Source organism: Dendrobates tinctorius, unplaced genomic scaffold, assembly GCF_039654945.1.
Source record: "Dendrobates tinctorius isolate UK_male_01 unplaced genomic scaffold, ASM3965494v1 ptg000015l, whole genome shotgun sequence".
Lineage (NCBI taxonomy): Eukaryota > Metazoa > Chordata > Amphibia > Anura > Dendrobatidae > Dendrobates > Dendrobates tinctorius.
This window is the reverse complement of record NW_027361683.1, coordinates 56,245,615-56,262,448: the sequence shown is the minus strand read 5'-3', so window position 1 is coordinate 56,262,448 and position 16,834 is coordinate 56,245,615. Positions and strand designations below refer to the sequence as shown.

Below are 16,834 nucleotides of genomic sequence, written 5' to 3'. Positions count from 1 at the left end.
GGAGATTATCAGTGGTCTTGTATGTCTTCCATTTTCTAATTATTGCTCCCACAGTTGATTTCTTCACTCCAAGCTGGTTGGCTATTGCAGATTCAGTCTTCCCAGCCTGGTGCAGGGCTACAATTTTGTTTCTGGTGTCCTTTGACAGCTCTTTGGTCTTCACCATAGTGGAGTTTGGAGTCAGACTGTTTGAGGGTGTGCACAGGTGTCTTTTTATACTGATAACAAGTTTAAACAGGTGCCATTACTACAGGTAATGAGTGGAGGAAAGAGGAGACTCTTAAAGAAGAAGTTACAGGTCTGTGAGAGCCAGAAATCTTGATTGCTTGTTTCTGACCAAATACTTATTTTCCACCATAATATGCAAATGAAATGAAAACAAAACAGACAATGTGATTTTCTGGATTTTTTTTTCTCAGTTTGTCTCCCATAGTTGAGGTCTACCTATGATGTAAATTACAGACGCCTCTCATCTTTTTAAGTGGTGGAACTTGCACTATTGCTGACTGACTAAATACTTTTTTTCCCCACTGTATATATATATATATATATATATATATATATATATATATATATATATACATATACATATATATATATATATATACACTCACTGGCCACTTTATTAGGTACACCTGTCCAACTGTGTGTTAAGACTTAATTTCTAATCAGCCAATCACATGGCGGCAACTCAGTGCATTTAGGCATGTAGACATGGTCAAGACAATCTCCTGCAGTTCAAACCGAGCATCAGTATGGGGAAGAAAGGTGATTTGAGTGCCTTTGAACATGGCATGATTGTTGGTGCCAGAAGGGCTGGTCTGAGTATTTCAGAAACTGCTGATCTACTGGGATTTTCACGCACAACCATCTCTAGGGTTTACAGAGAATGGTCCGAAAAAGAAAAAAAATCCAGTGAGCGGCAGTTCTGTGGCCGGAAATGCCTTGTTGATGCCAGAGGTCAGAGGAGATTGGGCAGACTGGTTCGAGCTGATAGAAAGGCAACAGTGACTCAAATTGCCACCCGTTACAACCAAGGTAGGCAGAAGAGCATCTCTGAACGCACAGTGCGTCGAACTTTGAGGCAGATGGGCTACAGCAGCAGAAGACCACACCGGGTACCACTCCTCTCAGCTAAGAACAGGAAACTGAGGCTACAATTTGCACAAGCTCATCGAAATTGGACAGTAGAAGATTGGAAAAACGTTGCCTGGTCTGATGAGTCTCGATTTCTGCTGCGACATTCGGATGGTAGGGTCAGAATTTGGCGTAAACAACATGAAAGCATGGATCCATCCTGCCTTGTATCAACGGTTCAGGCTGGTGGTGGTGGTGTCATGGTGTGGGGAATTTTTTCTTGGCACTCTTTGGGCCCCTTGGTACCAATTGAGCATCGTTGCAACGCCACAGCCTACCTGAGTATTGTTGCTGACCATGTCCATCCCTTTATGACCACAATGTACCCAACATCTGATGGCTACTTTCAGCAGGATAATGCGCCATGTCATAAAGCTCGAATCATCTCAGATTGGTTTCTTGAACATGACAATGAGTTCACTGTACTCAAATGGCCTCCTCAGTCACCAGATCTCAATCCAATAGAGCATCTTTGGGATGTGGTGGAGCGGGAGATTCGCATCAGGGATGTGCAGCCGACAAATCTGCGCCAACTGTGTGATGCCATCATGTCAATATGGTCCAAAATCTCTGAGGAATGCTTCCAGCACCTTGTTGAATCTCTGCCACGAAGAATTGAGGCAGTTCTGAAGGCAAAAGGGGGTCCAACCCGTTACTAGCATGGTGTACCTAATAAAGTGGCCAGTGAGTGTATATATCTCTATTTGTCCAGGGTTGAAAGTCCATAAAATGCTAGGATTAATCCGGCCAAAACCAACTATTCCATATTTGATGTCCATAGGATGTTGAAATTCATCAGCAACTGAACCAATTCCAAATCATGTGGTGGGGAACTATAGGCATATCAGAGAACCAAATGATGTTCTATCTGACGATTGAAGATGTCCTTGACACGGGCTTGAGAGGTAGCTGGTCCCATTCGACAGATATGTCAGGCAAACAGAAGGCCACTCCGCAATAGATGTCATAGGTATGGTTATGATTAAGAGCGTCTAGCCAGAAACGCGTAAACAACGTTCTGTTGTTTGAACAGCATTCAATAAATCACCAGAGCACTCAGCTGGATCGCTTCTTCTTTCATTGTTGCTGTGCGGCCAGGGCAGGGCTGGATCCGAGTCTGAGGTGCGGTGAGGTCAGACGTGGGTGAGCTGGACTTCTATACAAATGTCATAGGTACATCATCAAATGTGGTCTGTACCACCTGATGCCAGCTGCTGTTAAAATCAGTGACAAATCTGATCTGTGGATTCCGATTACGCCTCTTTGTGGAGAGAAGTGATACCTGGTCCTGTCTCTTTGCCCGTTGAAATGCTTTAGATAAAAAATTTTGAGGATAACCTCAAATATTTCGGCAGAGGGGTTAATCCTCAAAGAATTATATCTAAAGTTGGTTTTGGCCGGATTAATCCTAGCATTTTATGGACTTTCAACCCTGGACAGATATACAAATATATATGGTTAAATTATCCGATTCATCAGTTTAACAATTTCTTGAATACTAATCTTTCAACGGTTGTTCCCTTCCAGGTTATTCACCCATCGTCTGATTTTTTTTTTTTATGCATCTTGATATATCTTTGCTTGTAATATAACAGGATTATAGGGGTATTAGGAATGGTTGGTTACCTATGCATTACAGGGATATCATAGTAGGACTTGTTGCCGCCCTTTTGAGATTGTGGGTTTATTTCTTATTTTTTCTTTTGGATTTATTCATCTTACTATATTTCTTTTGGTATTTGCTCACATCATGAAAAATGAAAAAATAAAAGGGTTCTTGCATTGTTCATATCTATTCCCTTGCTTACTGCTGGTACCAGCGCACGCACAAACTCTGCCCTTCCATATATTATCCATTAAGCACTTCATGAGTGGTGATCATTATGCATATTAGTGAGTATTGGGTGCACAAATGCACTTTGTTATGATTTTATATCCATATTATTAGTGAGTATTGGGTGCACAAATGCACTTTGTTATGATTTTATATCCATATTATATATATTTTTATTTTTTGGATATAAAATACATGTGTGACATTCATATGTTGGGGCAGCCTTATTGTCTGCATATGCCACTTTATGTTCATTTTGTGCTGCGACTTTGGTCACCGCCAAGCAATTTTTGGTTATGACCATATAATTGTGTTTCATTTTATGCGGCTTCATATGTGCATGTGTGGCCGAGAATGTGGCCGCTGTTGTTAGACTCTTTGCACACAGCTGCAGATTTCTGTTGAAGGTGGCTTGACTGCCCCTGGTGGCGTTTTGTATGCACGCATGGCTATTATTATGCCTCCTTCAACAAACTCCTGGGTTATCTATGCATGTGCATGATGACTGATTACCATCTTGATGATATAGCTGTGACCCTGGTGTTTTATTATTTTTTCACGCGCACATGAGGCTGTTATTATGGCCATCATGCACAGATTTCTGAGCATTTCTGGATTTTTGCTCTGGGGGCAGCCCTGCTTGCCGCTTGTGACTTTTTGTGCGGTCGTTGCCATGACCGCTACAGCAAACGCTCTGACCAGTGTATGCACGGCTGTCACTACCTTTGGATCATGGATTGCCGCCTGTGGCATTTTGTGTGCACGCACAGCGCCATTATTACCGTCACAGTAAAATCTCTGACCAGTGTAAGCATGGCTGTTCTATCTTTGGGCCATTAATACGTAGCACGCATGCACTATTGCGACGGTGACAGCATAGCCGTGATTCCGGCCTCCTACATTTATATAAACTTTTTTTTTTTCCATGGCTGTTACCTAGACCACTACAAAAAACTTCTGCATCTGTCCATATTTTTGTGTTTGGAGGCAGCCTTGTTTGCAGTCTGTGGCATGATATGCGCACGTGCGGCCGTTACTATAGCCACCATGATAAACTTTCTGACCAGTGTCATACAGTGCGTGCATGTGCTGTTGTTAGGATGTTTGATTATTGCTTCCAGCGATACAGCTGTAACGCTGGTGTGTCCACGAGTTCCAGGTGTCTTTGCTGTGCATCGCTCCGTCTTTCTGATCATTGGTACAGGTATTTAAACCTACTCTTTTCAATATTGGACTCATTTCCCCTGATGAAGCCGCTAGTCGCAGCGGCGATACGCGTGGGGCCTGCCTATCACCCCCTTTCTTTAACCCCTTTGGGACTCTTGCTGCTCTGACCTGTATCTGGTGGTTCTAATTTGCTCATTATGCATCCACTGCAACTTTGCAATTTCAGCCATGGTATAACCATTCTTGGGCGTCTTTTGCACTAGGCAATTTCATTCTGTGGTTAGTTCCACATGCTTTAGGGCAGTTAGGATTTATAAATTTTCTTACATTTATTATAGGCTTGATATCAAGTCTGTCTTTCTGCCTTATGTTTGCATGCAATGTACAAGGCTGTCTTGTTATATAGAATTGCATGATATGTGCCTGCTTATGGGTGTCTTTGAATAGTCCAATATGGGCCACATCTTAAGTTCATATTACCTGTTTTTTGGGGGTGTCTGGTGTTCTTTGTATTTTAAATGTTTTTAGCTTATTGTATCCAATATGAAATAAAGGTTTTTTATTGTCTATTGAGATGTGCATACCTTCATTAGCTTTGTCTTTTTCTCCCTTTTTTTGCTTCTCTGCTCACAGGCTAGGTATTGCACTCCACTGGAGATTGAGATATGACAGTAGTGCACCCCTCCTTTTGCATTTAATTACTTATACCACACAAGGAACGACGTAAAAAAAATAATAAAATCAATTCTTCTCCTGCTGTTGTTTTTTCATTCTGCCTCCCAAAGATTGTAGTAAGGCTCGGCTGACATTTATCCTGCGCTCTAAACTGAGCGCTTACACCAGGGTCTCCGTGTAAATCTATAAAATATGTGATTCACATGGCGTCCATGATGGAAGATTCCCTATAAGGAGGCAGATTTAAGCACTATGGATGTCGTCTGGCCTATGATTCGGCCAAGTGTCGACCTCTGTTTTGTGCACCTCTGAAAACAAAGACACCACTGAACAGAGGCCACACGGAGTCCAGAATAACTGCTGCCTCATTGACCAGAATGGTGACCGGTCTGCAAACCCTGTCTTATGAGGAAAGGTTGCAGGATTTGGGAATGTTTAGTTTGCAAAAGAGAAGACTGAGAGGAGACTTAATAGCTAGCTGTCTACAAATATCTAAAGGGCTGTCACATTGTAGAAGGATCATCTTTATTGTCATTTGCACAAGGAAAGACTAGAAGCAATGGGATGAAACTGAATGGGAGGAGATACAGATTAGATATTAGAAAAAACTTTTTGACAGTTAGAGTGATCAATGAGTGGAACAGGCTGCCACGAGAAGTGGTGAGCTCTCCTTCAATGGAAGTCTTCAAACAGAGGCTGGACAGACATCTGACTGGGATGATTTAGCGAATCCTGCTTTGAGCAGGGGGTTGGACCAGATGGCCCAGGAGGTCCCTTCCAACTCTACGATTCTATGATTCTAGTGAATGGATCCCATGGGTGTTTTATCTGAATTACATCACTCGAAGATTTAGATGGAAACCCCAATTTAAGTGCTCAGTGTAGAGCGCAGAATAAATGTGATCCCAAACATTATGTAAAATGTTCCCAATAAGAGCTTCAACTCAATCCACAAAACAAGTCTCCATTCAGGTCCGTCATCTGTTAACTGAAATAAAATCGTAGTTACTTACCGATAACAGGTATTTTTCCTATCCCATGACGGCACCACGGAGAGAGGGGATCCGCCCCATGGGGACAGGAAACCTACCGATAAAAAGGCGGTACCTCTCTCCCACATCAGTTGTTTTACAGAGCATTAATGGAACTTCAGCCTAATACTAACAGAACTTTAAGAAAAAAAGGAATTTCTATAATTATTAAACTGCGTAGAGGAGACACCATGTGACTTTTCTGACTAAACTATATTCACAATAAGTGCGCACCCCACGCGTGCAGGGAGGGAATATACGGGTGCCGTCATGGGATCGGAGAAATACAGTTATCGGTAAGTAACTACGATTTTCTCCTTCCCCCATGACGGCACCACAGAGAGAATTGCAGAGACTATCTATTAGGGGGGACCACTGCCTCCAGCACCCTTCTACTAAAGGTTAGATCTGAGGAGGTGGCTAGGTCCAGCCGATAGTGGTTGAAGATAGTTGAAGGAGAGGACCAAGTAGCGGCTCTACATATCTGCTCAATGGAGACGCCTGCTCTCTCTGCCCAGGTAGTTGACACCGCTCTTGTGGAATGGGCCGTAATTCTGCCTGGGATGTCCGCGCCTTCTGTCGACTACGACAAGGTGATGGCGTCCCTTATCCACCTCGCCAGCGTGCTCTTTGATGCTTTTCGCCCTTTCTTTGGCCAATGGAAGCAGACAAAAAGAGCCCTATCCTTCCTACACTCCCTGGTTGCCGCTAAGTATTCCACTAGGCATCTCCTGACATGTGTGCATGGTCTCTTCTCCCTTGCTTTTGGGATTAGGGCAAAAGGAGGGGAGTGAGATTTCCTGAGTTCGGTGGAATCTGGACGCTACCTTCGGCAGATAGGCTGGGTCTGTTCTAAGTACCACCCTGTCATCCAGGATCTGTGTGAATGGAGGAAAGGCTGACAGGGCCTGGATATCGCTAATTCTACAGGCCGATGTGAGGGCTACCAGGAGGGAGGTCTTGAGCGATATTAACTTTAGCGGTGCTTTCGGCAAAGCCTCAAAAGGGGCTTTGGTCAGGGCTGAGAGGACTAGGTTTAGATCCCAGGGAGGGGTGTTTAGGGAAGACGCGGGCCTGGATCTACCGACTGCCTTAATGAACCTGGACACCCAACGATTCCCTGCCAAGTCACAGTTGTATAGGGCCCCCAGGGCTGCGACTTGAACCTTCAGTGTGCTGGTAGCTAGGCCTTGCTCTAAACCCCTTTGTAGGATCTCTATGGTGTTTGATATGGGTAACTTCCCTTTTGGACTAGCTTTCGATACTGAGAGGAACTTTCTCCAGACCCTCCCGTACTGTTTTGTGGTTATCGGCTTCCTGCTTCGCAGTAGCGTGGATACTAAATTTTGGGAGATGCCTCTGTTGACTAATAGAGCCCTTTCAAATTCCAGGCAGTCATATGTAGGTTCTCCGCCTGAGGGTGCAGTACTGGGCCCTGGGAGAGTAAGTTCGGGATATCCGGGAGGACCCAAGGATCGGAGATGGACATTCTCCTCAGCCACGAGAACCATGTCCTTCTCGGCCAGAAGGGGGCAATTAATATTACCCTCGCTTTGTCCTCCCGAATCTTCCTCAGAACTGATGGAATTAAGGCTATTGGTGGGAACGCATATGCAAGGGGAAAGTGCCAGGGGATCATAAGGGCGTCCAGGGCCAACGGGTCCCCGGATGGGTCTATGGAGCAGAATGTTTTCACTTTCCGATTTGTTTTGTTGGCGAATAGGTTTATGTTGGGTTTCCCCCATAGCTTTGTGATCTGATTGAACACTTCCTGGTTGAGCTCCCATTCGCCCTGTCTCAGCTGTGTGCGACTTAGGAAGTCCGCCATCACGTTGTCTGACCCTTTTATGTGTAATGCCGTTAGTGAGCCTAGGTTCCCTTCCACCAAGTGAAAAATTGATTTGGTCATGTCCATAAGGGTACGGGATCTCATGCCCCCATGATGATTTAAGTAAGCCACTACAGTGCTGTTGTTGGAGAACACTCTTAATGGTGGCCTCTGAGGGGTTCTAGAAAAAACAGGAGGGCACGCTTCACTGCCAACAGCTTCTTCATATTCAAGGAAGCTGTTTTTTCGCTTTCTGTCCAGACTCCTTGAGCTACCTGGTTGTCCCAGTGAGCCCCCCACCCCCCGGTGCTTGCGTCTGTAGTAAGGATCTGAGAGCCCGGTATCACCCAAGGAACCCCCCTGGCTAGGTTGAATGGCTCCGTCCACCACTGTAGAGAGCGAACTGTTACGGGTGAGATGTTTAACTGCCCTTCTAAATTCCCGTGAAGAGAAATTTCTGCCTCTAGTATCTCCCACTGGAGATATCTTGTATGAGCTTGGGCCCACTGGACCACTGGTAGGCAGGCAGTCATTGAGCCGAGCAAGGACATGGCCTTCCTGAGTGTCATTAGTGTCCGTGTTATTGCTCCTGTCGCTAGCTGCTCTATGTTTAGCCGTTTCCCTTCGGGGAGGCGGCACTCCTGCCTGATGGAATCTATGGTTATGCCCAAATATTCTTGCACCTGGCTAGGAATTAACCGAGATTTCGGTAGGTTCAGCAGCCAACCTAGGTTGGACAAAGATTTCATAGTCTGGTTCAACAGGTTTCTGCAATGGCTCGGGGAGTTGCCTACCACTAGGAAATTGTCCAAGTATGGGACTATTAGGGCGTTCTGTTCTCTCAAATGTGCCATGACCTCTGATATGATCTTCGTGAATACTCTCGGGGCAATGGCCAGCCCGAATGAGAGGGCTTTGAATTGCTTTGGGGACATGATAGCACGCGTCTTTTAAGTCGAGTACTGTCATAACAAGCCGGAAACAATATCTTTACCGCGGATTTTATTGTCTCCATCTTGAATGGAGGTACTACTAGGCATTTGTTTAACCATTTTAGGTTTACTATTGTCCTGAACGTCCCATCTGTTTTTTTCCGCAAGAAGATAGGGGAATAGAAGCCTTCTCCTTTTTCTTGGTGGGGAACTTCCTCCTGCCGCCCCGCGCACCACCACCGGCTTCCCAGAGGTGCATTGCGCGGGCGGTGGTGTTCCCCGGCCTCTGTGCCTCCGCCCCGCGCCCCCCGGCTCCACGGTGTCCTGCGCGGCATCAGCGTTTCCCCCGACTGCCGGCGCACGTGGGGATACCTGCGCCCGCTGGCGCACTCCCACCCCGGTACCTGCTCCGGCCCAGGGCTGCTCCAGCACGCCATGGAGGGACGCTATCCTGAGGGAGCACGGATCTTCCTCCTGCCATCTCTCTCCCCGCACACCCTAGAGGCCCGCTGACCCCAGTGATGGCGCCTCGAGTAAGAGCCCCAGCTGGGGCAGGGGGCTCCCGCTGCCATCCACCAGACTGGTCGGCCCCAGCATCCTGTAAGTCTGTAGGTTCCCTTATGGGAACAGGAAACCAACTGATGCAGGAGAGAGGTACCGCCTTTTTATCGGTAGGTTTCCTGTCCCCGTGGGGCGGATCCCCTCTCTCCGTGGTGCTGTCATGGGGGGGGAAGGAGAAATGGGGTGCTTTGACGTTACTGGTAATACAAAGGCTCTAGAAAAGCACTATAGCTGCTCACCCCACCTTCCCACCCCCCCCAAAAGAAATCTGCAAATTCTGCATTCCCAAATCCATATTCCCCCTCCCACCCTCCCGCTTCTGAGCCCCAAACTGTGCCTAGACCACATTTAGTGTCCACATGTTTGGCATTTCTGTAGAAATGAAAGCCCGCCTAATTTTTGGATGCGTGTGTCCAGAAGCATGAGCTGGGCATGACGTACTGGGCACTGCAATGTACGGGAACTACAATAGCTGAATTGCAATTTTCACTCAGCAACAACCACTGTTCTTAAAAAATGAGTTTACCATATACAATGAAAAATAAGTATTTATTAATACAAAAGTTCATCAATTACATAAATAGTAAAATGTACAATAAAATATATCATATCAATTAATATGTATGGATACACATGATCCACAAGACTGATGGCCACATACTATGTGCAGAACATAATAGCAGGACAGAGCAAAAAATAACCTATGTCAAACCAATGGTGATAGAGTAAATGTAAACATCAGGCAGCTGATTCACTCAGTATCAGTTGGCTCATATAGCCAACCATGCAGTGCAATGGTATGCTGAACAAGTGCCCCTAAATCATAAACATCACCATGGTATCAACAATGAAGATATATGTACAGTATATACCACAGGTAAAAGTCAATGGGTAGACAGTCGCACTCAAAATTGAATGTCACTTGCATCAGAGTCATTAAAAGAATTATGATTTTTATTTACCGTATATACTCGAGTATAAGTTGACCTGAGTATAAGCCGACCCCCCTAATTTTGCCACAAAAAACTGGGAAAACTTATTGACTCGAGTATAAGCCTAGGGTGGGAAATGCTCCATAGATTATTCCCCCATATGGTGTCCCCATAAGAAGCTCCATAGATTGTTCCCTCATATGCTGACCCCAGAAGAAGCTCCAGATTATTCCCCCATATGCTGCCCCTAGATTGTTCCCCCATATGCTGACCCCAGAAGAAGCTCCAGATTATTCCCCCATATGCTGCCCCCATAAGAAGCTCCATAGATTGTTCCCCCATATGCTGACCCCAGAAGAACCTCCATAGATTATTCCCCCATATGCTGCTGCTGCATGTAAAAATAAAAAAAATGACATACTCACCTCTCCGTCGCTGGGTGTCAGGTGGCGGTGTCACTGCTGGCACCTGAGATACTCACCTGTCCTGCATCCATGGCTGCTCACTGCTATCTGCCACGTCATCAGTCAGTGACGTTCAGACTGCAGGGGGCGCGGCACGTCACCGTGCCCTCTGCTGTCTGAAGTCACTGACCGATGACAGACAGCAGCAAGCAGGACAGGTGAGTATCGCTATACTTACCCGTCCTGACGCTGTGTCTTGAGCCCCCAGCTTCTCCCCCCGTGCTCTCTCTTCCTGCCTTCAGCGGTCATATGGTACCGCTCATTAAAACTCATGAATATGCGCATATTCATGAGTTTTAATGAGCGGCACCACGTGACCGCTGAAGGCAGGAAGAGAGAGCACGGGGAGAAGCTGGGGGCTCGAGACACAGCGTCAGGACGGGCAAGTATGACCTGACACCCCCGCCCCCCCTCCGACCCCCTTTGTATATGACTCGAATATAAGACGAGAGGGGGACTTTCAGCCCAAATTTTTGGCTTATATTCGAGTATATACGGTATTTTTTCAATTAATCAAAAAAAGTGAAAAAACACCGCAAACAAAGATCAGATTCCAAACATGAGTATTACACGGATTACACGGTTACGTTTCGACCTATACCTAGGTCTTTCTCAAACCATACTCAATAGGAGTGTCAAGGCATAAGGAAAGAAGACAATTTTTCAGAGTCCCAAAGCAGGGGCTGTGGCAAGAGAGCGGCAGGGGTCTGCGGTGTTGTTTTTTCACTTTTTTTGATTAATTGAAAAAATAAATAAAAATCATAATAATTCCTTTAATGACTCTGATGCAAGTGACACCCACACAGATGGGCACACATTAGACCTGGTCTTCATCCGTCTCTGCTTTCTAACTTCACCACCTCCCCTCTCCCTCTATCTGACCATCATCTACTCACTTTCTCATCCCTGTCCTCCTCACCTGGCACCCATGTCCAGCAACACGCACACCCCCGCAGAAACCTTGCACACCTAGACACCCACGTGCTCTCTGACTCTGGCATCCATATCCTCACTCTACCACTGGCATCCATATCCTCACTCCATGACACAGACGGTGCCACTGCTTTCTACAATGCCACTCTCGCATCAGCTATTGACACTGTTGCCCCGCTCGTTCATGGCAGAATGCGACGTATCAATAGACAACCCTGGCACAATAACACCACTAAAAAGCTCCGGCAAGTGTCCAGGATTGCAGAGCGGTGCTGGAAGAAAACAAATTCGCAAGATGACTCCACCACATTCAAACAGGCAACACTCGATTTCAAATCTGCCCTCACCTCTGCTAAACAGGCCTACTTCACAACCCTCATATCTTCCCTATCTTACAACCCAAAACAGTTATTCAAAACTTTTAACTCCCTCCTCCACCCTCCCTCATCTCTGCCGAGAACTTTGCCACACACTTCAAAAACAAGATTGACCAAACAAGGTAAGTCTTCATCACTCAACCACCACAACCCCTTTGTATACCAGACCAAATGCCCAAACCGCATAACCTCACTCTCCAACATCACTGAAGGGGACCTCACCACCACACTTATCCCATCCCTAACCCACCTCTTCAACCTATCACTAACGTCCGGTACCTTCCCTTCTGCTTTCAAGCATGCCACAATCACGCCTATCCTTAAAAAGCCAACCCTCGACCCAACCGCTATGTCCAGCTATCGCCCAATATCATTGCTTCCATTCGCTTCCAAACTCCTGGAACAGCACGTCCACGCTGAACTTTCCTCCCACCTATCATCTAACTTGCTCTTTGACACTCTACAATCTGGTTTCCGCCCCCATCACTCCACTGAGACAGCCCTGACCAAAATTACTAACGACCTACTTACAGCCAAATCAAATGGACAATACTCTATACTCCTGCTTCTAAACCTGTCCTCTGCATTTGACACAGTTGAACACTGCCTCCTACTACAGATCCTCTCCTCCTTCGGCATCAAAGGCCTTGGCCTATCCTGGATCTCCTCATACCTTTCCAAACGCACATTCAGCGTCTCCAACACCACCTCCTCATCCCACCCTCTCTCTGTTGGAGTCCCCCAAGGCTCTGTTTTAGGACCCCTACTATTCTCAATCTATACACTTGGTCTGGGGCAACTCAAAGTCCCACGGATTCCACTAACACCTTTATGCTGATGACACTCAGATCTATCTCTCTGGCCCAGACGTCACCTCTCTGCTGTCCAGAATCCCAGAGTGTCTATCAGCCATATCCTCCTTCTCCTCTCGCTTCCTCAAACTCAATGTAGACAAATCTGAACTCATCATCTTTCCTTCATCTCACAAATCTTCCTTACCCGACCTAGCTATAAAAATTAATGACATCACACTTTCCCCAGTACCAGAAGTCCGCTGCCTCGGAGTAACCTTTGACTCTGCCCTGTCCTTCAAACCGCACATCCAAGCTCTTTCTACCTCCTGTCGCCTCCAGCTCAAAAATATTTCCAGAATCCATCCTTTCCTCAACCCTCAATCTACTAAAATGCTTGTGCATGCCCTCATCATCTCCCGCCTCGACTACTGCAACATCCTTTTCGGTGGTCTCCCTGCTAACACCCTCGCACCTCTCCAGTCCATCCTTAACTCTGCCGCCCGACTAATTCATCTCTCTCCTCGCTACTCCTCCGCTTCTCCCCTCTGCAAATCTCTTCACTGGCTCCCATTCCCTCAGCGTATCCAATTCAAATTACTAATACTGACCTACAAGGCCATCTATAACCTGTCTCCCCCATATGTCTCTGGACTAATCTCCTGATACCTTCCCTCACGTAATCTCTTGTCCTCCCAAGACCTCCTTCTCTCCTCCACATTTATTCGCTCCTCACCCAACCGCCTCCAAGACTTCTCCCGAATAGCCCCTATTCTCTAGAATTCTTTGCCCCAACAAGTCAGACTATCAACCACATTTGGATCCTTCAGACGGAACCTGAAAACCCACCTCTTAAAGAAAGCCTACAGCCTGCAATGACCCCGCTACCTCCTTCTCTCTCACCACTACCGGTGATATCACCTCAACCAACACCGGAACTGCTGCAACCCACCCACCTACTGTCTCCTTCCCCACCATCCTGTAGCATGTAAGTCCGAAAGGGCAGGGTCCTCTCTCCCCTCTGTATCAGTCTGTCATTGTTAGTTTGTTTACTGTAAGTGATATCTGTAATTTGCATGTAACCCCTTCTCATGTACAGCACCATGGAATCAATGGTGCTATATAAATAAATAATAATTTTGTGTGAAAACATTCTACAGGCATAAAAATTAAAAGTTTGAAAATCGCTAAATTTTTGCCAATTTACTTTTTTTTTCACAAATAAGCACAAGGCAATATTTAAGACACTTTACCACTATCATGAAGTACTATATGTCACGAAAAAGTTCTCTAAGAATAAGTGGAATCCATTGAAACGTTCCAGAGCTTATTACCTTAGAAAGTGACACTGGTCAGAGTTGTAAAATTTGGACTGGTCAGGAATGTGAAAACTGGCTTGGGGGTGAGTAAAGGGGTTAACGTAATGAGATAAGAGCTGTATTCAATTATTCCTACTGAATTTCCAAAAGCTAATATTTAAATATTGTAAGAAGTTGTGGTAAATTGTGTACTGTGTATACAGGGTATAAAAAAATGCCCACCTTAAATCTTGACCATTGTCATCAGATGCCACATCTTCAACATGAACCTGATCACACTCCTAATGATGCACAATAATTTAATGATGTTAGAAACACTGTTTTATCATCATTGTAAAATAATTAAATCTGAAGCCTGGTAAAATGCTGCATTTCTACAAAGAGCCTTGCATCGTAAATAAATTACCAGTAAAGCTATGTGTGACATGAAGTGATCTTTAAACCTGTCTATTATACCAGAATTCAGATAAGGTTGTTCTCATCTTGAGTACTGATGATTCATTTCTTGGTCCCTTGCCCATCAACAATGCTCAAGATGGGAAAACCCTCATTAAGAAATGAAAAAAAAACTGGACAACACTTCAAGAAATGTTAGTGACATTCTTACCTCCAAATCATTGAAAAATAAATGTGTGTCTGCCACTTCAAAGATCATTTCTTCCATGGCCAAGCCTGAGCCTACCACCAATGTTGGGTCCTAAACAGATGGAAAATACATTTTTTTTATTATACTATAACTATGTTAAATGTGCACATACAGACATACCGTAATTTAGAAAATAAAGTGCCACCTTTTTATGTACAGTTATTCCTGAAAGGGGTACCAATTGCTACAGCTATGAAATGGTTTCACACAACAAAATGCACATACACCGATCTATACAGTACAAATATAAAATTATCAGATCGCTACACTTCCCAGGGATTAAGGACGTGATGTTTTACACACATTTACATGGTAGGCATTTCATATTTCATGAAACAAGTAAATATTTTAGTGCAGTCTTCTTCCAAATAATTCTTCGATGCACAGCAGCTCCCAAAAACGACACAATAAATTGCTGTATTATTGCCCTAAAAACTATATTAGTCTTGAATCAGACTCCACTCAGACAAGTTCCAGCAGGTAACAGCCATAATATTGCAAGCCTCTTCTACTTAACATTGAGATGAGAAGAAGATGATGTGTCAATAATTTTGTGTCATGACTTCAACTATTAACAATAATAGTAAATAAACCAGTAAACCATACATATCCACACTGGTCTACATAAATGATAAGGGTTCCGTTCCCGTAGGAAAAATCTAAAAATTGCTCTTACTCATGGTCAGATGTTTCTTACCCTCCCCGTCTTCCCATGAAATTAGGCAATTAAGGAATGTTGAATTGGTCCAACAACCCAATTCCTTTAGAGAGGGGCGGTCTGCACAGTTTCTCCCCACTTAAAAGAACAAGACATGAGACCAACCAAATCTAGGTCCTTTTCTCTCTAAGGTCTCTGTAGCAACTTTAAGGTTGGTTTACGCAACATGTACCATTGGATATCAGAATATATCTACATTTGTTTACTTTGAAAAAGGTCTAAAAGTGAGAAGACTTATTGTGAGGTAAAGCTAGTGCTAAAGCAGGCCAAACATTCTGTGTTTTCCAAAAACAAAACAGGTTCTTATTACAGTGCTGGTCACCATTATATGCACCCCTTCCACTTTTTTCATAGACTGTATAATATCTTAAGAAATGGAAATGTACACGTGTAAGGAACTTCAAACATGGATGAGTTTTGATTTAACAATATTTGAATAAATCACTTTCTAACATTACAGAATCACCTAATGCAAAAAAAAAATGCATTTTCCAGATTATTGCAAAAGAAAATTACAAAACGCAGCAAAAAACTGACCAAAGAACTGGTAGGGGAGGTGATACAGTAGAAGATGAATGAAAAAACGACACTGACCCAAAGATCATTCTTCAGCTTAAAGAAACATTTAAATTCACTCTCAGCAAGAATTGAACAGTTCATGATACTAACTATATTACCAAAGTGTTGGACATGCAAAAGAATAGAAAATTAAACATTAGCAATAGCATGGCTAGAAATTTCTAGTTCCTGAAAAAGGTTTCATGCGGCATTCTAACGTGTCGGCCGACCGCACAGGAATGAAACATGTTGCGTTCCCGTGCGGTCGTCGGGCACGTCAATACGCTGCATGCGGACTCATCCGCATAGAAAGCATGTCCCTGCATTCCCAGTGTTAAAGATGGGTGCGCAGGACAACGCAGGACACCTGTGGAAGTAGGCGGAGCGTAGGCAGAGATTAAGGGAAGACGTACGCAGCCATCCGCACCGGGGACGAGAGGGGCAGCGGTAAGTACGGGGACGAGAGAGAGACACAGATACACGCGCGCACTGCGCCGGGCACTTGTGGGGTTAAAACTCACAGCGCCTGGGCATGCGCTGTTGAAAAAGCCGGTCCGGCGCTGCAAAAAAGCGTTGCAGCCAACATTTTTTGCTGACGCCGGACGGCACAGGTTTGCAGTTTCCGGCAAAAAAAGGAGGCGCCGCATGTCCATCTGGCACGATGTGGTGATCATTACATGCTATGTGCCAAAACCGGATCCAATTCCGGATGCGGTTTTCACACTTTTCGCCGCATCGTGCCGGATTCAAAAAGACGGATGTGTGAAAGCAGCCTTAGCCCAAGCACTGTGTTGTTGGCAAAAAGAAAAGTGGTGATAAACCACTTTGACCTTCTCAGCAGGGTCTAGACTAATTCCTGCTAGATTGCAGAAGTTATAACCTAGCATTTTATATTTACAACTAGCATTGCCAGGGTGTTATGAATGAGTCA

General features: G+C 44.9%; 1 protein-coding gene across 5 annotated transcripts in view; it reads right to left on the bottom strand.

Annotated features, from left to right (window-relative positions):
• EYA3 (EYA transcriptional coactivator and phosphatase 3) overlaps positions 1-16,834 on the bottom strand; it is a 471,672-nt gene that overhangs the window by 57,335 nt on the left and 397,503 nt on the right. For all 5 annotated transcript variants that reach the window (XM_073564579.1, XM_073564578.1, XM_073564576.1 and 2 more), the window contains 2 exons: positions 14,589-14,678; positions 14,204-14,262 (listed from right to left, as the gene is read on the bottom strand). In XM_073564579.1, the coding sequence (XP_073420680.1) occupies positions 14,204-14,262; positions 14,589-14,678 (149 nt within the window). The remainder of the gene's footprint in view (positions 1-14,203; positions 14,263-14,588; positions 14,679-16,834) is intronic.